Below are 23,524 nucleotides of genomic sequence, written 5' to 3' on the forward strand. Positions count from 1 at the left end.
CCCTGGATCAAACCCCAACCTTGGCATATCCGGACAATGCTCTAACCAACTGAGCTCCCCAGTCAGAGCCCCTTCTCAAATTTCTGATACACAAAGTCAAAGGAAAAAGAAAATGGTCATTTTAAACTGCTTAATTTTGGAATAATCTGTTATATAGCAATAAATAGATAACTGAAACACCAGAGTTGTGAACTCAACCTGCACTCTAATTCTAAAGTAGCCAGACATACAATGTAAGTCAGTGAATGGGGCCTATTATGGGACAATAGGGCAAAGTGGGAACCCTGGAGCACCGAGAAACCCATGCTATGCTGCTATGGGCTGTATTTGCCCCCAGACCTGTTGCACACCTCCCCCTTTCTTCCTGCATCCCAAGCCACAGTTCCCAATCTCTCCCTTCATCTGGATTCACCTGGGATTCCTCCATGGGAAGCAGTGGCAGGAGAAAGTGGCCAGAGTAATTCTCCCCTTTATCCCTGTGGCTGAGCCTCCTCCACAGCTTTAGCCTGCTATGCAATCCCACTGATTCCAACTTCTAATAGGTGACTTTATCTCTAGGCTCTGGTGCCACCATCTCCTTCCATTGTTCCTCCAGTCTGGGGTTGCACTGGCTCCCCACTTCTGCTAATTTCCAATTGCTTCACTGCTCCCAAGCTCCTCCATCTGCTGTATAACCACTTCCATGTATTAACATCCTTCTGTTCTAGATTGGGAGTAGTATCCTTTTCAGGCCCTTACAAGTATGGCAGCTCCAGCTTATTCTGACCAAGAAAGTGGGCACCGTGTTGCCAGATCTCCCAATGAGGCCAAAGCCGGAAATCAGGATTTTCATGAGGAATATTCTGATATTTCAAACATTGTAGATGCCACAGTCCTCTGACTTCAGAGTAGGTGGAGATAGCAAGAGAGACTGAGAAGGAGTAGCTACAGCAGTTCACTCACTGGGTCAGTGAAAAGATCTTTCTTTATTTAGCACGTACTGTGTGCAGGCACTGTGTGAGGAGCCAAAGACAAAGTGGTGAGCAAGAGAGATGAGTCCCTGCCCTAGTATGCTTACATCATAGTGGGAAAACAGACAAACAAATGAAGAGAAATAATGGTGTGTGGTACCTGCCATGCAGAAGATGAAAGATGAGTGATAACTGTGAACATGGGTGTGGAGGAGTTTGGCTTTAGTTGAGGTGGCACAATGGAGTATTGAGATGGGGGCACCTGAACTAAGACCTGAAGGAAAAGAGAGAGCCAACCCTACAAAGATCTGGGAGAACCATGTTCCCAGAAGAGGAAATGGCCATTGCAAAGTCCCTGAGGCAGGAAAAAGCTGTGAATGTCTGAGAAACAGCAAGAAGGGTGGCATGGGTGGGGCAGAGTGGATGGAGAGTTAGGGGGTGATGTGAGGATGGGGAGGCTACAGTGGCCACAGGGAAGAGTGCAATGAGAAGCCATTAGAAGGTTTTAAGCAAGGAAGTAATGTGATATGGTTTACGGTTTTGAAAGATCCCCCTCCCCAAAGTTGTGGTGTGAAGACCACAAGTAGGGCTCAAGAGTAGAGTCAGAGAAATCAGTTTCAGTTTGTAAGTAACTCTGATGTTCCAGGTAGGACTGGAGAGTGCTCAGACCAGGGTGTTAACAATAAAGGGGTGAGAAGTGACTGGGTTTGGGAGAGTCCTGTGTCAGAGAAACTATAACGGGAGTTTTCAGGCAGGAATAGTCTGGAGGACTCATTAAAATGCAGACTCCTGGGTCCTATCCCCAGAGATTCTGGTTCAGTAGGTCAAGGGCAATAGAGAATTTGCATTTCTAATGTTGACCTTAAAAAAAGTCAGTTATTTTACCAGCAGAAATGGGTTTATTAAGGAACAGCAAAGAATTGCAAATAGGGATATGTGAACTGTTGCAAAACCGTAGGCAAATCTGGAGAACAAAGGAGAGGAACTACTCTTTTATAGAGGAAAAGGGGGAGATGGGACGAGCTGTTACAGTGAGTCCATTGAAGGAAATTGGGAGTTCAAATGTTTCATTGGCTAAGTTGTGACAATCTCTTATTGGTTGAGTTGTTGCTCAGCTAGGAAAAAAATCTTTTTTCCACTTGCTCAGGTAGTAAAGTAGAAAACATCTTCCTGTTGGAGATGCAAGGTATGTCTCTTCCTGTTTGGGGCAATTAACCATGAGGGTGTGAGAGCTCCCCCTACAGGCCATGCTGACTCCAATTGTAGTTGAGTTTCACACTAAGTCATGTTGATGCTGCTGGTCCAGGTCAGACTTTGAAAATCATTGGTCTCAGGGGTGGGCTAACTTTTTGACTCGAGGGCCACAATGGGTTCTTAAACTGGACCGGAGGGCCGGAACAAAAGCATGGATGGAGTGTTTGTGTGAACTAATATAAATTCAAAGTAAACATCATTACATAAGAAGGTACGGTCTTTTTTTTTTTTAGTTTTATACATTTCAAACGGGCCAGATCCAGCCCGCGGGCCGTAGTTTGCCCACGACTGGTCTAGATAGAACAACACTTTCAAATAGAAATATAATGTGGACCACATGTAGGGTTTTACATTTTCTAGTAGCCACATTTTTAGCTGTGATAAAAGTGCTATGTTCTTTTTTAAGACCCTTAGATTTTAGAGATACTAGTATATATGTATAAGTATTTATGGGTGAAATTATATTGAAGCATCCATCTTACATAAAAACTGCTGTTTGAAATTTTAACCCTGATAGTATGGCTTCTGTAAATGCTTGCTTGCTTAAATAATAAGGAAAATAAGACTACTTCCATTCCAGAGAGGCCATAAACTATGCCCCAGACAGAGTTGTCAGTGCTGACACCAGGCCAGGCCTTGAGATATGGTCTCATGGCCCCTTCCCAGCACGCAGGCCTTCTTTCTCAGAAGGCCCAGAAGTCTCATTCCAAATTTGGGAGACAAAGGACTGGAAAAAGTATAAATAGAGAAGTTTCCTCCATGTTGGGGGCCCAGAATTTGAAAGACACATTTTTCTCTGCATCTGCACAGAATTTAATAATAAAATGTAACTCCCTTTCTCTAAGTGTGGCTTGGTTTTTCTCCGGTCTTCTGCAACAATATGATGCCTAGATTTGCCTTAAACTAATTCAGTGAGAGAGGGCAAGGCAGGAAAAAATAAACAAGATTGGCCATATGTTGATAATTGTTGAAAAATAGTGATGGGTACCTGGAAAATCATTATACTATTTTATTTTTGTGCACAATTTAACATTACCATGATACGTTTTTTAAAACGGTGAGAGAGAGAAAGGGATTTTTTTAAAAAGACTGGAGCTCCATGAACAGGCTGGAGAGCTGACAAGGGATGGTGGAGATGCAGGAGAACAAGAAGGCGGCCCACCCGGCTCCAGGGTATACACAGTGTGGGAGTCTCACTCCTCCCGGAGTAAAGGACTGTGCAGACTAGACCGCTGCACTAACTTGAACTGCGGTGGTTGTATCCCCTGGGCCAGAATGTCTATCCCTACCCACCGGCTAGGATTCAGCGGATGCGGCAGACCGCCCGCGCCTGCGCAGCATCGCCCCCCTGCGCCCGCAGGGGTCAGTGCCTCCACCCCATAAGTCTCCGAGCAATTCTGGAGGCCCGCTTGAGAGGTGAGGTAGAGGGTGTCGCCTGGCCTTCTGGGAATTGCAGTTCAAGTGCAAGACTGGAGCTACCGCTTAACTCGTCCTGGAGACTATGCAACCCACAATGCAAGGCGCGTGCAGCGCCTGAGTGGTATATTGCTGCCCCCACGAGGCACCGCTGAGAGGAGCTGGGGCGGGGCGGGACTGGGAACGCTGAGGGTCACCCTGGGAACTTCTAAGACAGTGGTTCTCAACCTTACTAATGCTGCGGCCCTTTAATACAGTTCCTCATGTTGTGGTGACCCCCAATTTCATTGTTACAAATTGAACATAATTAAAGCATAGTGATTAATCATAAAAACAATATGTAATTATATATGTGTTTTCTGATGGTCTTAGGCGACCCCTGTAAAAGGGTTGTTCGACCCCCAAAGGGCTCGCGACCCACAGGTTGAGAACAGCTGTTCTAGGAAGTCTTTCCAGGAGTGAGCCTCCCAGACCCGGACCAGAGAAGGGTGGGAGCAATGAAGAAATTGGACGTAGGGCCCGCTATGAGGATTAAATGAAATCAGGACAGTAACTGTTGGATGCATATTAGCCTTATCACCCGAGGCACAATGCATGAATGCCTGCATGGGTAGGGTCCCTAGGCCTGGCCAGTAATCAGGGCTGATTTGTGGGGCTCCGCTGGCACCCGCCTTGGCTGGCCTGGCACCTGCCTGCTCACCATATGTCGTCTCCCTCTGCGGGGCGACCAGGAGCTCCTGCTTTGAGCGTCTACCCTCCTGGTGGTCAGTGTGTGTCATAGCGACCGGTCATTCTACCGATTGTTCTGCCATTTGGTCAATTTGCATATTAGGCTTTTATTATATAGGATTATTACAGCTAGCACTTAATACAGTAAACATAGTACTATGTGCCAGGCATTGTTCCCAGCACTTTACATGTATTGTCTCATTTAATCCTCCCAGTTGCCATTTGAAATACCATCAGCCCCCTTCACCTCTTTAGAGGAATGAAGCTGAGGCCAGAGAAAGGATAATTTGTCCAAAGCCACTCAGCTGCTCAGTGGCAGAGCTGGGATTTGAACCAATGCTGTCAGACTTCAGAGTCCGTGTTCTTCCTCACTGAAGAAAACCCTTTTTGATCACTCTATTAATTTATCCCAAGGTTGTATTAAGCACATGAACCAATTCAAGATGGCAATTAGCATGTGGATCTCTGGTTGGTGATTATCTCACACATTCCTACCCAAGTTTGTGATTTAGCCCAACTCCAAGACAGAGTTGATGATTGCATAAATTTATAATTAGCACATGGATCAGCAGTGTTAGGAGTGGAATCATTAGGTTTTAATTAGTACCTGTGTTTGCACACAGCCATTATGTCCATGCCTAGAAAGCCCTATCCCCTTTTGGTCCAGATGATCACCTCCTCAAATGTTGCCCCATCCCTTCCATGAGCCCCATCCCACTATCACCTGGCTAGCAGACTTGGTGGCTTCCTTGCCCCTCTCCTGTCCCCCATCTTGTTCACAATGGAGTATAAAAGGGACACCCTCAGGTTCAGAAATTATCTGTTCTCTTTCTGTCTTATGAGGAGACACAATTCCAAAGCCTGAACTGTATCTAATTCACAGGTATGTTCCCGTCATCGGGCCTGCAACACAGTGAGAGCTCAATAAATGCTTAGCGAAAAAGCACTGTACATGCACTATCATCCCCCTGCAATGACCTAAAGATTTATCAAACCAAGCCAGATCTACTCTTCCCTCAAAAGGGCCAAATTTGTGATCACCCACCCCAAAATCAAGTACCAGGTTAGGTGTGTGGGTGGTTAGGGTGGGGCTAGGAACTTCTCCCTGGAGAGGGTTTGGTCAAGAGGATGAAACAAGGTTCCATAGCCTCTTCCTTCTGCTTCCCCTGAGGCTGTGGATTTGGTGGAGATTGATGTTGAGTCCATTGTAATTCACACTCTCTTTAAATAATTGTGACTAAGAAGGAGCTGCCCAGCCTGGGAATATGTTCCCAGCACCCCTTTGCATCCAGGATGGCCACGTGACTAGTTCTCTCCAAACATGGGCCATGTTTTAAAAGAAGTAGATGAATTTTCCACATCCCATCTCCTTCCATTTGCCAGGTGGAAGCAGATAATTCTGAGCCCCATAAAATAACTGAGGCACAAAACTGACAAGTCTGTGTATGAACCACCAGATGGAGGACAGCTGCCAACCATGCAGGACACCTGTGGCGAAAAACAAACTACCATATGAAGTCACTGAAATCCAGAGGGTTATTTGTTACAGCAGCTGGAATTATGCTCACTGATACACTAAACTTTCCTCTCTGGGGCCCTGATATCAGTGAAGCTTGAGCACTAGTCATTCTGTAAAGCATGCCTCTGATCTCCCATTGTGGTGGTCAGGCTTTTACATGGCAGGTCTACACAGTGGCCCAGAGTCTCAATGTTTGCTATTTAAAGTTGTCAGCATATTTCCCTCCATTCTTTGCATAAATGTAAACTTTTCTCCATATTCTTATAGAAGTTTTATTCCATGTTGATAGCTGGAAGTCCTTAAAGCAGACCCTGAAAGTTGTGGTAGGTCTTCCACTGTAGTTAAGCAGAATCTCATGCATAGGGTCTTGGGAGAAGCTGGTGCTTGCCTGGAACCCATCAGTCTGATTTAGGGTTAGTGTATGTGTATGGTGAGGGGAGAGCCTGTACTAATCTTTCTGCTTCTCTCTGTATGGCCATATGGGGCTGTAACTTCGGGCCTGATCCTTTTTGGCAGTGGGGGTGGCGGGTGGGGGAGAGAGGGCAGAGGGAGAGGGAGAGAAACATCAATTTATTGTTCCACTTATTTATGCAGTCATTGGGTGATTCTTGTATGTGTTCTGATAGGGGATCAAACCTGCAACCTCTAACTAACTGAGCTACCTGGCCAGGGCCGGGCCTGAACTTTAAAGTGAGTCCCCAGTCCTCAGTACTGATTAACGTGCTAATTACAAAGCTGAGCTAATTCTCATGAACCCCACTGGCTAAACTGGAGTTGGTGGGTGTTAGTTGAGGATAAAGGGACACCACCTCCATCTTTTCTTGCTCTGATAAACCCTTGACTTGGAAGGGGCCTACGTTTGTTTATTTTTAAAGTGACTTTATTTTGGCAGACAGACTGACTTCTTTAATTTGGTTGTACTTATGCACACATGTGCATGTGTGTATATGTGTACCCATCACTTGTAATTGTTTGACTCTAAATACAGGGTTGGGCAGAAGTAGGTTTACAGATGTTCGTATGGAAAATAAAACAATCTTATCTATTACCCTCATGCTGTCGCAAAGATGGTGGCTCCCACAGCCAATAAGGAGGGAATATGCTAATTGACTGCCCCACCCTCAAAGATGGCAGCTCCCACAGCCACAAGATGGCGGCACCTAGTCCCCTCAGCCCCCCAGTCACTCAGGGCCAGCCCAAGACACAGGCAAGCCTTGGATGGTGGCTGCCCAGCCACCCAGGGCCGCCCGAGGCTCAGGTAACCAGGGCCAGCAGAGGCTTGCACTGCCAGCAGTGGCAGCAGCAGAGGTGTGATGGGAGTGTCGCCTTCCCCTGATCACCTGATCACCTCCCACCCCTGAGGGCTCCCGGACTGTGAGAGGGGGCAGGCCAGGCTGAGGGAACCCCCCTCCAGTGCATGAATTTTCATGCACCGGGCCTCTAGTAATTAATAAATAATAATACAAGAATAAACTGTGTTTCACATACTCACAACTGTAAACCTATGTTTGTCCCACCCTATATAATTCTCGTATGTATGAGTGGATGTGTGATTTATGCATGTGTACAAGAAAGAATCTGTGTGCAGAATGTTTTTGCACATGTACCCTCTCACATGTCTGGGAGTCTGTGTATGTGTTTCAGAAGTGCGTGTTTTGCCCTAACCGGTTTGGCTCAGTGGATGGAGCGTCGGCCTGTGGACTGAAGGGTCCCAGGTTCGATTCCGGTCAAGGGCATGTACCTTGGTTACGGGCACAGCCCCAGTAGGGAGTGTACAGGAGACAGCTGATCAATGTTTCTCTCTCATAGATGTTTCTGACTCTCTATCCCTTTCCCTTCTTCTCTGTAAAAAATCAATAATTAATATATATATGATAGGTTTTATAGTTTAGCCACAGGTTTCACAGTTCTAGAAAATGACTTTCTAGAAGTCTTCTTCAGTGATCTGAACACTAGAATTAATAACTTTGAAAATGCATGAGAACATTTACAACAACAAATTGTTTTGTACTTTTGTCATCACACATTTTAAAGATTTTTTTTTAGCAGGCTGAAAATATTATATGACATACCCTTTGACTGAGTTCTTATTGCCGTGGTTTCTGGGATGTTTGGTCCCTGGACCAGACTAGATAAAAAAACCGACAAACAACTAATGAGGCATTATTCTTTTTGTTGCTACTTGTCACCCTCATCTCTCTCTCTCTTCCTCTCCCCCTCTCAAGCTTCACTAAATAAATAATAAAAAGTTTTAGTTGTATTGAAAAATATATAAGGTAATATTCACTTTTAATTTAATAGCCTAAGTGTATTAATAATTAATGCGTCGGCCTGTGGACTGAAGGGTCCCAGGTTCGATTCCGGTCAAGGGCATGTACCTTGGTTACGGGCACAGCCCCAGTAGGGAGTGTACAGGAGACAGCTGATCAATGTTTCTCTCTCATAGATGTTTCTGACTCTCTATCCCTTTCCCTCCCTGTCTTTAAAAAATCAATAAAATCTATTTTTAAACAGAAGTGTGTGTTTCTAAGTATGCACTTGTGTATGTCTCTTCAGTTCAAACATGAGTCTAGGCGTATGTTTGTTCCATGTCCCTGCTGTGTCCATGTGTGTTCTGGTGAGCCTCTGAGTACTTGATGTGCATGTGTGAGTATGGGTATGTCCTCTGTGTGTATCTGTGTATATTTGAGCAGACTCTGTATATGGACACTAGCATTCCTCTTCTCACTTAGGTCCCCTCAGCTCTCAGGCAGTGTAACCTCATTCTTCCTCCTGTGGCTGTTTCCATTGCTTCTGTCCCCTTCTCCAAATGTTTAAACTAAGTAAATGCAGCAATTAAGTGGAGTTCCCCAGACAACCATCCTACCAGGATCCCCTTCCAGGAGCTAAATGAGCACATGCACACCCACGCATAATACTATCCAGGCACACCAGAGCCCCCAGGCTGCAATGGCGTTAAGGCACCATTGAGCTACACACAAACAGTATAGGAAGGTTCTGCTTCATTTGTACTATCCTTCAGGTTTCAGCATGAAGGTGCCCTCCTGCAGGAAGACACCTTAACTCCCTAGGGGCCTGCTTCGGGAGACCCACACCCGTTTGCTTTCCCCATCAGAGGCCAGACTACTCTGAGCTGTCTGGAGATGTGTCTTTCCCTCTTTTGGAATGTGAGCACAGTGAAGGCAGGACCTAATGCTATCTCAGTCGCTACTTTTGCTGCAGTGTCATCTAGCTCACAAATCTACAGTAAATACAGAACTAGCATCTTTGCCTCTGCCTGTCTCTGTTTCCAAGCACCTCTTTGTGTCTCCAAGCACTTTGGTCTCTTTGGCACATACTTGGGTTGCTATATCCTCTCAGTCCACCAGGTTTTTTCATAGCTGTAGTGGGCAGATCCATGCACATTGCAGATATTCCCGGTTTACTCCAGTGGTTCTCAAAGTGTGGTCCCTGGACCAACAGCATTAGCATCCCTCAGGAACTTGTTAGAGATGCAAATATTTGGACCCCACCTCAGACTTACTGAATCAGAAACCCTGGGGTTGGGGCCTGAAGGTCTATGGTTAACAAGTCCTTCAAGTAATTCAAATGCAGCTAGTGTGTGAGGATCACTGGTCTAGCTCGCACAAGACATCCCTCCCTCCTTTTCTGCCTCAGATTGTTAGGGGCAGAAATAGAATATTGGAAATGAATTATAATTATAAGAAATATTAATCATGCTTTGATAACCATGATGGTCCTGTTCTGATTACAAAGCACATTTTCACTTGGCTGAGACATGGGAGCTAACATTGGGATGCAGTCCATTCTCCTTCTGAGAACTGCCTATCATTATGGAAAGATTTACGACCTGGTAGCTGAGACAATCTAGTCCTGGAGGCACCTGCTCTTGACAACCCCCAGCCCTATTGCCTGTAATCCAGTCCCAGGGCTTCCCGAGGCACTCACCCTCTGTGACACCCACCCTCCACCCCTGCCCCAGCCTGCATGACTTGTATCCTGTAATGATTATCCTGTGCCTACTTTCCCATTCCTGTAATTCCCACTTTCCCATGTAATCTTTGTCCTTCTACCCAATATAAGCAGCTGGCTTATGGTGGAGTGAAGCAGATTTTTGTTGATAACCTGCTGCTCTCCCATAATGCCGGCATTATTGGAATAAACACTGATATATGATTCAATCCTGTCTCTGCTTAAATAGAAACAGGCAGCCGGACCCCGTGGTTGTCCTGTTACAAGATTGGGATGGTTCTCAGTACTACCCTCTCCCCGCAAAGGGGCAATCATCACCCAAGGTGCTAAGAATGGATGGATAAATGCCCCAGCCTCTCTGAATTTTGCAGGTGGGAGGGAGAGGGGAAACGACAAGTCTGTGTCCTACACAGTTCCTTAATGTTCCCCAGAAGAACTGAGCCCTCGTTGCCCAGAAAGGTAACTTGTTTTTCATCTCCACCTTCTTCTCCACTTTCTTCTTTCTCTGTTTCACTCTGCTTCCTCCCTCGCCCATTTCCTGGGTTTCCCATCCCCCAAATAAACCAGTTCTACTGAATTCTAATCCCACTCTTCTCATGGCATTATCTTCGGGTGTTTCCCTCTGTCTCCCCTCACCTTCACCATTTCTGTAGCATCCCTAAAACTGTCCTTTTTCTGAGTGTCTGCAAAACCGTATCCACTGTGCTGGGCCAGGAGCATGATGAACTTTGCTAATGATCTGGAAAGATGGGCCCTTGAGCTGAGTTTATTTTAGCTGCAATTTTTCAATACACATAAGTGGAAGGAGCCTAAAGTCTGTTATGAAGCTTTCAGCAAAGTTAGGGCCGCCAAAGTGGGTGACCCTGTCCCCAAGAAGATCATTTTATTCCTCCACTCAGATGAGGGTTCCCAGAGGTGGTTTATGGCCATCCAGGTTCCACTAGGCTAGGGCCATGGCCTTGGCCAAGGCTGTGTTCCCTGCAGACCAGGGCTCTCAGAAGATCAGGTCCTCCCTGTTACTATAACCACGTTCCCAGGTCAGGCTTGTAGACCACTTCCCACATCCCTCTTCCTGCAACACCATCACCATGAGACATGTGGGACACCCACATTACCCTCCCTATCCTCTCACAAGCATCAGGATAGGCAGACACCAGTCCTGGTGAGTCATGTGTTAGTACAATTCTAGTAGGTTCTCTGGGGCCGTAAATGTGAGTGGAGAGGGGAACTCAATGGATACACTTCTCTGGGTCAACCTAGCAAGCCCCGGCCTCTGTCCCATTTCCTATCTCCTTCTTCCATGGGATATCTGGCCAGTGTATCTTTTTTGTTTGGTTGTTTTTTGTTAATGCTCACCTGGAGATGTTTTTTCCATTGCTTTTCAGAGAGAGTAGAAGGGAAGGAGGGAGTGGGAGACAGAGAGAGAGAGAGAAAGAGGGGGTGGGCGGGGGAGAGACATTGATTTGAGAGACACATTGACTGGTTGCCTCCCTCGTGTTCTCCCATTGGGGGCTGGGAGGGAACCTGCAACCGAGGTACATGCCCTTGTCCAGGAATTGAATCCAGGACCCTTGAGTGCACAGGCCAACATTCTAACCACTGAGCGCGCCGGCTAGGGCTAGTCAGTGTGTCTTGATGTCTGGCTCCAAATCCAGAGGGCACAGTCTTGAAGTCAGATTTCACCTTTGCAGCCAGGGCAAGGAGTCTTGGGGAGGAGTAGTCCCTCCTCTGGCCCGAAAGGTCACTCCTGTTTGCTGGGCAGGGTCCAGGTCAGGAAGCTCCACTTGTGGAAAGGACATCAGGGAGTGGTGCTGAGACAGGGACAGAAGGAGACAGGTTTGGGGAGCCAGGGACTCTGGGATGGAGGGCCACAGTCAATGCTCTGAATGAGAACTGGACACACACACACACACACACACACACACATACACATACCCATCCTCACAGCTGAGTTGGCCCAGCTCAGTCCCCCAACTATGTCTCTTTGACTTTCTCTATGTCTTTGTCTTTCTCAGTCTCTGACTTGTCCTTGACTCCTCTCTGTTTCCCTCTGGGTCTCTCAGTGTCTCTTTGTATTTCCATCGCTCCTTGAATATGTCTGTGTCTTTCTCTCTGTCTCTGTCTTTCTCATTCTACTTCTCTCTGTCCCCCCAATCGAAGGCTGCCCATATTTTCTGTCTCTGTCTCTATCTCTGTGTCTCTGTCTGGATCCCAGGATTCTTGCTCCCAACCAACGCCCGGGCGATTCCCTGGGAGGCGGGGGCGGGGATGCGCCTTTGAAAACCGGAGGGCAGCCTACACCTTTAAGCTCGGGAGCGCGCCGAGCCTGCGCCTGTCCCCTCCCCCACCGCAGCCGACCCCTTCGCTCCTGGCCAGCCTCCGCCACACACTGGGAAGCAAGCTGGTAGCCTGCACCACAGACCCTGCAACCCGACATCGGGGGCCTGCACTCCGAGATTGGACCCAGAGATCTGGAAACAGGGACCCCGAGACAGGAGTCTGAACACCAATATCTGGGGCTGGAATCTCAATATCAGTCGCTGAGAACCCAACATTTGGAACCTGAGCCCCAAGACTTGGAATATGGATCCCAACATTTGGAGCCTGAACCTCAATATTTGGAATCTAAACCCCCCAATCCGGAGCTAAACTCTGAATTCTGTGCCTGAGACCTTGAAATCTGGGATGGGATTCCTGTGTCTATTCCCCCAGAATCCACTACTTGGGACCCGAACCCTGAGATTTAGGCCTCAAATTCCAAGATCTGAACCCTGGCATTCCAAGGGGCCTAAACCTGAGTTCTGGCCTGAAGTCCTTGCTGCAAACCTGAATGCTGAAATCTGGGACTAGAGACCTCCGAAACTTGACTTAGCACCCCCAATAACTGAACCCAGCACCCCAGTACCAGACCCCAGGACTGGACTTAGGACTTAGACCCTAAACTCTCCATTTGGCTGTTTCGCATCCCAAGACTGGAGCTGGGTGACCCTGACTCTGAACAACCTAAAGGGGTGCCTGGGTCTCTAAAATTGGACCCTAGTCGCCCAATATTTGGGGATCTGGGACTCTAAGTATCAAGGTCTAGAGACTCCATGACCACATATATAAGTTGAGACACGAGGACAGTCCCTCTACAGAGGCCTTGGGGACAGGAAGGACCGGCTGAGCACCCCCTCCAGAGCCCTGACCTTTGACCCTCTGGGAGCCTGAAGACTCTGCTCCCTGGGACGCTTCCAACTCAGGTAAGGCTATTGGGAGGGAGTTTCTCAGTGACTCCCATCATGGGGAGGGACTAGAGTGGAACTTTGTGGCTGGGGATGGGGGTAGGTAAGGACCATGTAACCCTGGGAATCCTCGGGGTTTCTCCCAGAAACAGACACCCCCACCCATGGGTCTACCTCCAGTTCCTCTGCCTCAGACACTCTGGACATTTGGCCAGCCCTGCCCCTCTCTGATCTCCTCTTCCCCAGTTGATGGGATCTCTAGGTCTGTGACCCACTCCCAGTAGATCTAACTTCTTCCCACCATGTATCTTGTCTGACCATCTCCAACCACCTCTCCTGCCTGCCTCTCCTATCCACCATTCCTGTCTCTTTTCTCCACCTCTCTCTCTGACCATCTTTGACACTTCTGTCCACATCTCCTCTCTGTGGCCACTTCTGGCACCACTCATCTCAGTAACCATCTCTGTCCACCTCTTCTGTCTTTGATCATCCCCAGCCCTGTCCACAGCTTCTCTCTCCGGCCACCTCTATCTACTGCTTCACTCAGTGACCACCTTTGTTATCTTAGCTGCTCTCTAGTCATCTTTCATCGGCTCTCTTGCCCTTCTCCAGCCCTGACTCTCAGCTGTGGCCTTTGACTGTCTGACCATTTTTGACATCTTTGTCTACAACTCTTCTCTCCAGCCACTTCTGTCTGTCTATTCTCCGGCTTCCCCTGTCCACATTTCCTTTCTCATGCCCTCCTCCCACTCCTGACCCTAATTGCCAGTTGACAACCATCTGACCATCTCTGGCCTTTACTGACTACCTCTCTTCTCTGTTTCTGTGATCATTTCTAATATCCCTGGCTGCCTTCCCTCCGTCTGATGACCTCTCCTCATACCCATCGCCCAGCTGTCCTCTCCTCCTGACTGGCTTTTGACCATTTCTAACCATCTTTTACCATCTCTCCTAGATCTGACCACCCCTGACCACTTCCTCTCTCTTTGTCCACCACTTATCTTCTTGATTATCTCTAACCATCTCTCTTCTCTGGTCATTTTCAACTACTTCTGACCACCTCTTCTCTCTTTAGCCATCCTTGACCATTTCTTGGTGACCATGTCTAAAACCCTCTTGCTTATCTTCTAATCACCGCCACCCTGACCAACCCTCCCATTCTCTCACCATCTCTGGCCATTTCTAATCACCTCCCTGCCTTCTGACCATCTTTGTTCATTTCTGTTCCCTCTGTCCTCCCATGATACATCTGAGTCTTTGACCATCTTTTCCAGCTTTTTAATATGTCTGACCCTTCCTCTGACCGTCATTAACCAACTCTTCTGCTCTTAGCTCATTGTGACCTTTTCTCCTGGTCTTGGACCACCCCAGCCCCCTCTGGTACTCCTCCTCTGACCTCAGCCTGCCCTAATGCCTCCCTTCTTCCCTGCAGGCCACCGCTGCCCGAGATGGCCGTCCTCCCGCTGCTCCTTTGCCTGCTGCCGCTGGCCCCTGCCTCATCTCCACCCCAGCTAGCTACACCCAGCCCGTGTCCCCGTCGCTGCCGCTGCCAGACACAGTCACTGCCCCTAAGTGTGCTGTGCCCAGGGGCAGGCCTTCTATTCGTGCCACCCTCGCTGGACCGCAGGGCAGCCGAGTTGCGCCTAGCGGACAACTTCATTGCGGCTGTGCGTCGCCGTGACCTGGCCAACATGACGGGCCTGCTGCATCTGAGCTTGTCACGTAATACCATCCGCCATGTGGCAGCCGGTGCCTTTGCTGATCTTCGCGCCCTGCGTGCTCTGCATCTAGATGGTAACCGGCTAACCTCACTGGGCGAGGGTCAGCTGCGTGGCCTGGTCAATTTGCGCCATCTCATCCTGAGCAACAACCAGCTGGCAGCCCTGGCAGCTGGTGCCCTGGACGACTGTGCTGAGACACTTGAAGACCTCGACCTCTCCTACAACAACCTGGAACAGCTGCCCTGGGAGGCTTTGGGCCGCCTGGGCAATGTCAATACATTGGGCCTCGACCACAACCTGCTGGCTTCTGTGCCTGCTGGCGCCTTTTCCCGCCTGCACAAGTTGGCACGGCTGGATATGACCTCCAACCGCCTGACCACCATCCCACCTGACCCACTCTTCTCCCGCCTACCACTGCTAGCCAAGCCCCGGGGATCACCTGCCTCTGCCCTGGTGCTGGCCTTCGGTGGGAACCCCCTGCACTGCAACTGCGAGCTGGTGTGGCTGAGGCGGCTGGCGAGGGAGGATGACCTCGAAGCCTGCGCCTCCCCACCTGCTCTGGGTGGCCGCTACTTCTGGGCTGTGGGTGAGGAGGAGTTTGTGTGTGAACCCCCTGTGGTAACTCACCGCTCACCACCGCTGGCAGTGCCTGCTGGTCGGCCAGCTGCCCTGCGCTGTCGGGCTGTGGGGGACCCCGAGCCCCATGTGCGTTGGGTATCACCCCAGGGCCGGCTGCTGGGCAACTCGAGCCGCGCTCGCGCCTTCCCGAATGGGACGCTGGAGCTGCTGATCACTGAGCCGAGTGATGGAGGCATCTTCACCTGCATTGCGGCCAATGCAGCTGGCGAGGCCACGGCTGCTGTTGAACTAACCGTGGGTCCCCCACCACCCCCCCAGCTAGCCAACAGCACCAGCTGTGACCCCCCACGGGACGGGGATCCTGATGTCCTCACCCCACCTTCTGCTGCCTCTGCCTCCGCGTCCGCCAAGGCAGCAGACACTGGGCCCCCTACTGACCGTGGTGTCCAGGTGACTGAGCATGGGGCCACAGCTGCTCTCGTCCAGTGGCCAGATCAGCGGCCTATCCCAGGCATTCGCATGTACCAGATCCAGTATAACAGCTCAGCCGATGACATCCTCGTCTACAGGTGCAGTGTCCAGGCAGTGGGCAGCGTGGGTGGGGGAGCTAAGTGGAGGGAGGGCTAGAGATATGTCTACTGATACCCAGGCTGCAACACAGCTGAGAAATGAGGCTGCAGACTTACAAAGAAAATCAGGCAGCAAAGGTAAAAGAAACCAGGCAGAGAGAGTAAAAAGGAATCTGGCAGCAGTGTTAAAAAGAAATAAGGCAGCAAAAGTAATAGTAATAAACATATAAAGGAAATTAGGCAGCAAGAGTAAAAAGTAACCAGGCCAAAAGAATAAAGAGTCGATGGAGAAGGGCAAGTTTGGGGAGATACGAGCAAATTTAAGTAGTAAAGGAAAAGAGAGACCAGGTGTTTCCAGATGACAGGGCTGGCTGGATACAAGATAGGCTGCAGGAAGAAAAAGAGATCAAGAAGGTACAGTGATCATGGGAAAATGAAATGAGTCAGCCCTGCTGCAAAGGCACTCAGACCAGAGGTTAAAAGGAAAATGGGAAGGAAGTTAAACAGATTTCACTTTGGGTTTGTGCAGTGTGGACTGCTCCGCATATTTGGAGTTCTTACATGCAACATCTCAATTTTTTATTTTCTAAATCAAATTAAACCTAATTCAAGCTCCACCTGCCAGGTGAGCAGGAATTCCCTTCTCTCTTCTGATGTTGCAAACACAAAACCTGGGGCTTAAATACTCCAAGAGATGGGCCAGTGTAATTTCTGCCCCTGAGCTGGAGAGTACTTGAAACATCTGCGGTGGCCTCGTGTGGTCTGTAGTCTTGGCGCTGATGTGGGTGCTGCTGACACCGCTCACCCAGTCCAGCCTTGCATGGATAGCTGTGGATGGCTCCCTGTTCTCACTGCCAGCTGAGCCAATGGTGCAGTCCCCACGTTCTGGCTGCGGAGAACTGGGCCTCCTAAGACGTGGGGTCTGCACCTGTAAACCTAGCATCTGGGTCCTGTTTCCCTCCTCAGGGACCCCAAGAGATAATCACTTGATCTCCTTTTCCGTCTTGGAAATCTAGTAAGCTCATTCCACTCTCTTTCCTAGGCAGTGTGCTCAGTAGATTCCATGGAGGGTCCACACCTGAAAATCACACACATTCTGTCCACTGTGCCTGGCAGGGGATGGGACAAATGCTCTCCTAGATAGTCACCCTCCCAGAGACAATCACAGAGTTTCCTGTACCTCCTTCATTAAAGCAATTTAAGAAGAAAACTGATTATAAAACAAGTTAAATCTCCAACAGAGTGCTCTGCTACAAAAGGTAGTATAGTGGAATTGGGTGTTAGAAAAACTAAGCAACAGAGAGAAAAAGAATCAGAAGACAGAGCTGGAAAGAAATAAGACAACAGAGAAAGAAATCAGTGGTGACTGAGACACATCAGTTTAATGAAAATGGGATCAGATGACAGGACTCACTGGAAAGCAGGTTATAAATATAATAAGACAGTGGGACTAGGAAGGTGTTCATTGGCAGGTTAGAAGGAAATCAGGCTCAGTGATATGGAGGAATCCGGTGGTTAGATTAGAAAGACTCTAACTATACTAGAGGCAAAGAGAAATCGGCACAGGCGGGAGGGAAGTCAGAAGTTAGAGGGAGACTGAGGTGGAATTAGAGGGAAATTGGATATGGGGTTAGAAGGAAATGGGAATTGGGTTAGAGGGAGGTCAGAGAGGGCGAGGATGCAAGTGGCGGTGAGCTAAAGAGATTTCTGGCAGTAGGGCTGGAAGGAGCTCAGGTGGTAGGCTGGTGGGAAATAGGGTGAAGGACTGAAGGAACTCAGACAGTGAGGTAGGGGAGAATAGGGTGGGGAGACCAGAGTGAAATTAAGTGGTGGAGAGAAGCAAAATTGGGCAGCAAAGTTAGAGGGAACTTCGGTTGCAGGCTGGTGGGAAATTGGGCTGGCAGTGCAGGATGGAAATCAGGCAGCTGGGCATAAAATGAAACAGGACTGGGAGAACTCAAGCAGTGGGCCACAGAGAAATTGGGCAGTGGGGCTAGTGAAACTAGGCAGCAGAGCAGAGGGGAAGGGGGCAGTGGCACTGGAGGGAATTTGAGCCTGGGGACTAAAGGAAGATCAAACTGGGGGATTTGAGAGGAATGTGACAGTAAAATTAGACGGTGGGCTGAGGTAAAATTGGCTGACAGCCTGGAGGCGTATCAGTCAGGCCACTGACTGGGTGTCAGACTAGAGGGAATTCCAGCAGTGGTTAGAGGGAATTCAGAGGTTAGAGTGAAATGCAACAGCTGGTCTGGGGAGAAATTCTCTGGATGGGAGGGTGGGGATGGAGTGCAAGGTGGGTGCTGGCAGCTGGAGACTTGACCTCTACCTGCCTGTCCCTCCAGGATGATCTCAGCCGACAGCCGATCCTTCCTGTTGACAGACCTGGCATCCGGCCGCACCTATGATCTGTGCGTGCTCGCAGTGTATGAGGACAGCACCACGGGGCTGACAGCTACACGGCCTGTTGGCTGCGCTCGCTTCTCCACGGAGCCCACACTGCAACCCTGCGGGGTCCCGCATGCACCCTTCCTGGGCGGCACCATGATCATTGCGCTGGGTGGTGTCATCGTGGCCTCAGTACTGGTCTTCATCTTCGTTCTGCTTATGCGCTACAAGGTGCACGGTGGCCAGCCCCCCGGCAAGGCCAAGGCACCCGCACCCGTCAGCAGCGTTTGCTCCCAGACCAACGGCACCACACAGGCCCCGTCTGCTCCTGAGCCCTCCGCACCGAGGGCCCATACCATGGTCCAGCTGGACTGTGAGCCCTGGGGGCCCAGTCACGAACCCATAGGACCCTAGCCTCGTGCCCACCAAGGGGTGGCAGGACCTAAGCACCCTGTGGGACCTGGCCTCAGACTCACCAAATTGTTCACGGTTTTTAAAACTCTGATGGGGAGGGTGTCAGGGGCACTGAGGGGCACAACAAGAAAGTCCTATTTTTCTAAGCTTGGGCCTGGGCCCTTGCCCTTGTCTCTGTCTGTGGGAGTTGGGAGGATCATGCAGGGCCTGGAGCTGGGATGCCTCTTCTGGGGAGAGATCCACCTAGTTCTGTCCAAGGTCCCTGGATGTGGCTGAGGATGGTCATCCATTTAGTCAACACATTCCTTGAGCGTCGTCTCTGAGCACGTCCTGTGATGGGTGATGCTGTGGTGACTCTGACAGCCCCAGCTCTGCCCTCAGACAGTGATCAGAGATGTGGTCATGAGGGAAGCCTGGGAGATTGTGGGAGCCCAGGAAAGGGGCCGACTCAGCCTAGGAAGAGCTTCCTGGAAGAGAGATGGGACCTGAGAATTCTCTCTGAAGGAGATAACTGGCGCAGAGCAGAGGGAAGGGTGTTCCAGGCAGAGGGCACAGTACAACCAGGGGCTTCGTAAGTGCCAGACATTGGGGGTGCTGTGACAGAGGAGAGGTAGGAGGGGTGAGCAGGGTCCAGGCTTTCCGGGCGGAGGAGCTCAGACTGGCCGGACAGTATTGGGAAGCCATGGAAGATTTAATGCAGAGGAGGACAGCGCCAGGTTTGGGCTTTAGGAAGATCCTTCTAGCTGCCATGGGGAAGGCGGACCAGGGGGAAGACTGATGTAAGGAGCCCGGGGGGAAGCCAGGGTAAGGACCTGTGTGAGTAAGGACAAGACTGGATCAGGGAGGGTGGGGCTGGGGAAAGCAGTTGGGCTGGGTGAGGGGACATCAGGAAACTGAGTGTCTGAGTTATGGAGCTGAAGAGCCACAGGGGAGGGAAGTGTCCAGGATGAGGCCCAGGGCTCTGGCCAAGGGAGGGACAGCGGAGCTGCTATGATACTGGACCAGGGCGAAGGGGCAGATTTGGGGAAGATGCCAAAGCCAGTGGGACTTGGTGGATGTGGATACCCAGAGGGCACCCAGAGGGCGATAGTCAGGGGGCCTCAGCCTCTGGACTTTTCATGTCTAAGGGACAGACAACGAAAAGCCTAGACTAAAAATGACTAAACAGGAGCAGCAGGTGGAGGGACATAGAAGCAAACTGGGCAAGTCAGACCCAAGTTATTCTTGTGTTTAATGATATCAAGGCTGCCGTGAGAGTAGTGTTAGGGGTTCAGTTGGACAGATGCCAGACTCCACTGATTTGAAAGTAGGAAGTAAGAACGTGTAGAGAGGGAGGGTAGACCTGCCATTCTGTGGGCCTAGAGCCTGGTTCAGGTTGGTCTGGACCTTTCTGCACATCTCTCCAGGGCTGGTCCTCACTGTCTTGAGCTGCCCTAGGCTCCCCTCAGATACTAAGCGGTTCGGAGGACCAAACCCTGGGCCTTGGAAATATCAGGCCTCATTGGAGATCCCGGAATGGGATTAGCAGGAAGAGGAATAGTGCTCCTTGATCTCAAGCTACTCTTTGGTGGGTCCAGAGGCAGAGATGTGGAGGGACCGTGGGTCCTATCAGTATTCTCTGGAGTGATGCTGATGTGAGGAGCAGGGTGAAGTGGGCCCAAGACCGGACTGGCCGTTCTCATGCCGGGTGCCACAGCTTTGTGGGTGGGTGTAGGTCTTGGAAATGACTTTCCATTGGCCATGGAACACCTGAGTCCCAGGGATCTGGCCTGACTCCCAAGTCCTCCAGCAGCATCATTAGGTCCTTCCTCTTGTTATCCTCCAGTGGCTGAGGTCAGGAGCAGCCATCAGGGGCAGTGAGGTATCTTGAGAAAAAGGCCTGGGAGGAGCAGGTTTGGATACCTAGAACCAGTTGCTGCCATGAGGGGGAGCCAGAGTGCACTGTTCCTCAACCCTGTTTTTAAAATACTAAGTTACTGTGTGCCTACTTGTGCTACATGCTGGGGATTCAATAATGAACAGACACAGGCCTTTCCTGCCCTCATTTACCTCACCATCGGGTGGGGAAACAAATGTTAAATAATCAAAAAGCAAGTGTAAGCATCGGTGGTGACAAGGGGGGCCATGCAGGGATCCATGGGACCGTGAGACCTGCAGCCAGCGGACCTGGCCCGGGAAGAGAGGTTGAGGGAGGCTTCCTGGAGGAAGTGATGCCTCAGCTGAGAAGGATGATCAGGTTGGAGTTAACTACACGGGATGGAAAGGGCATTCCATGCAAATGCAACAGCATGTACAGAAGTTCAGGCGCTGAGGGATGCATGGTGAGGGAAGGGGGCTGGAAGGGGCATGTGCTGGAGTATGGTGGGGAAAAGGAAGTGATACCATGTTGAGACTTGAGAGTAAGAAGGGGACAGGTGGTGCAGGCTACTGTAGGCTACTGGGCGGGGTCTGGGTTTTATTCTAAGCGGCATGAGAAGCCATCGGAGGGTCTTGAGCAGTGAGTTGTCCTTTCTAATCCTAAAGAAACTCCAGTGGCAGGTCTGTTTGCATGTGGGAACTAAAGTAAAGCAGGGCGACCAGGGAGGAGGCTAGTGTAATGGTCCAAGCAGAAGGCGTGGGGCCTGAGTGGATGGATTGGAGAGAAATTTGAGACTACTTCACCAGAAGCCTCCATCCCCTATGCAAGTGAGGATAGTCTGGATCACTGTCCAGCTACCTGGTTTTCAGGCAAGATTGCTGAGACTGGGGAAGAAAGATCCATCCCTTAGATGGGGGAGCTGGCCTCTCTGAGGCATAGGAATTAATGACCTTTTCCAGGTTCAAGTACCAGGCAAACAGTGGGTCAAGACTGCAAGGCAGAGGCTGTGGCTGGTTGTGGGGGATGTGAACACAGGAAATGTGAGCCCAAAAGGGGGACACACCTGGTGGTAGCTTATTACATGTTTGGAAGCAGGGAGGATAGGAGGTATATAGGAGTAGGCTGGTCCTTCCAGGATGGTACCCCCTTAGGCTCCTTCACAGGATGCCTGGACCATCTCCCACCCCTGTACAGAAACAATACAAGTGGACAAATGGTCACATGTATCTAGAACAGTGGTTCTCAACCTTCCTAATGCCACGACCCTATAATATAGTTCCTCATGTTGTGGTGACCCCCAACCATAAAATTATTTTCGTTACTACTTCATAACTGTAATTTTACTACTGTTATGAATCGTAATGTAAATATCTGATATGCAGGATGTATTTAGGCGACCCCTGTGAAAGGGTCGTTCGACCCCCAAAGGGGTTGCGACCCACAGGTTGAGAACCGCTGATCTAGAATATAAAGTTAAAATGTAGCTTGTCCAACACAGCCTAGCTGAGTCCACCAATTTCCTGAGCTCAGGGAGTGCTACTCCTTCCACTGCCCATCCCCCTCTGGCTTTGAAATGCCCTGCACATTTTTGAAACCAGCTTTCCTGGTGCCAAAGTGCCACGATACTGGAGCAAGTGACTAGTCCTGATACCAGGACTCTGTGTGCTGCCCAATCCAACCCATGTGTTGGGGTGCGGCTAATCCAACACAGGTGGAGTGTCTGGGCATACTTGTGATCCCTTGCAAGGCCTCAGCTCATGCCAAGTTTTTGCAGCTCTTTACACGGACACATATGTGGCAGAATCAGAAAAAGGGGTCCTCTCTTCTGGGTTGAACCTGAGCATGGCTCCTGCCTTTGATTCCTTTCTGGTGCCTGTGCCGTTTCATGCCACACAAAAGCAAGAATAGGTATCAATGCTCGGTGTTGCCCTGACTTGTGTAGAGTATTGCTGAGAATGATACAGCGGTGACCAACACGGCCTCAAACCCTGTCCTCACTGAGTCCCAGTCCAGTGGAGGAAATAGATATGAAAAAAAGACAGCCCAGGGTGGCCAGGGCCGGGATAGGGGAAGCACAGGTGAGAATGATTAGGACCTGTTTAAGCTCAAGGAACTTTGGAAGTCCAGAAAGGGCTCCTAACAGCCTGGGATGGGAGTTGGGAAGAGTCCAAGATTTCCTGAAGGCAGGGCCGACTTCATGGCAGTGTGATCTGTGCAGTCACACAAAGCCCCACTTTCAGAAGGACCCTGTGCTTGGTTGAATGACCTTTCACAATTATCACCATTGTGAAATTCTTAATGATTGAGGGATAAGGTATTCCACATTTTCATTTTGCACTGGGTCTTGCACACTTGCAGGATATACAAAGAGGGCCAGGGGAAGAAAGGGATATACAAAGAAAGCCAAGGAGAGAAAACATTGTGTGCAAAAGACAAGAAAGGAGGACAGAGGATTGTATACTTGAAGAGCTGGCCAAAGTTCTGTCTAGCAAAGCATGGGAGAAGGGGGATGGTGACAGCTGAGCTCACAAAGGAGGCAATCACCAGCTGCCAGGCTGAGGAGCTGTGACTCTATGCCAAGGGCACTGGGGAGTCATGGGGAGGGAAGTGTCAGGTTCAGACTTTAGAAAGATCCATCTGGCTACAGTGGGGAGAGTGGCTGAGGACACATAGCAAAGAACAAGTTTGGACTGGAGGGCTCAGTTGCCTGTGGAAGGAGTTGGGAGTGTCTGGCTCCTGTGGACAGCCTTATGAAGAGCTGTGAATGCTTGGGTGACAAGCCCCCCAATGTACCAGGATACTGTCTGGGGAGACCCCAAAACCACAGATGAACCCACAGCTTCCTTTTCACTTGAAGATTTTCACTGTTGAGGCTGGGAGGAGGGTACACAAGGGTAGGTTAAAGGGTGTCACTGGTAAGCACTTGAAAATCTT

At 49.8% G+C, this 23,524-nt stretch overlaps 1 protein-coding gene across 1 annotated transcript; it reads left to right on the forward strand.

Annotated features, from left to right (window-relative positions):
• Window positions 1-12,171: 12,171 nt before the first annotated feature.
• On the forward strand, window positions 12,172-20,826 carry LRFN3 (leucine rich repeat and fibronectin type III domain containing 3). The gene is made up of 3 exons (XM_006765035.2): window positions 12,172-13,082; window positions 14,497-15,933; window positions 18,276-20,826. Exons 2-3 carry the CDS (start codon window positions 14,513-14,515, stop codon window positions 18,730-18,732), a joined length of 1,878 nt encoding a protein of 625 aa, XP_006765098.1. The 5' UTR covers window positions 12,172-13,082; window positions 14,497-14,512; the 3' UTR covers window positions 18,733-20,826.
• The last annotated feature ends 2,698 nt before the right edge of the window (window positions 20,827-23,524 follow it).

This window comes from Myotis davidii, unplaced genomic scaffold (assembly GCF_000327345.1).
Source record: "Myotis davidii unplaced genomic scaffold, ASM32734v1 scaffold681, whole genome shotgun sequence".
Taxonomy (NCBI): Eukaryota; Metazoa; Chordata; class Mammalia; order Chiroptera; family Vespertilionidae; genus Myotis; species Myotis davidii.

Coding starts and splice junctions, on each gene's coding strand:
- LRFN3 (XM_006765035.2), top strand. CDS start 14,513: ATGGCCGTCCTCCCGCTGCTCCTTTGCCTGCTGCCGCTGGCCCCTGCC. Junction 15,934..18,275: donor GATGACATCCTCGTCTACAG/GTGCAGTGTCCA, acceptor CTGTCCCTCCAG/GATGATCTCAGCCGACAGCC.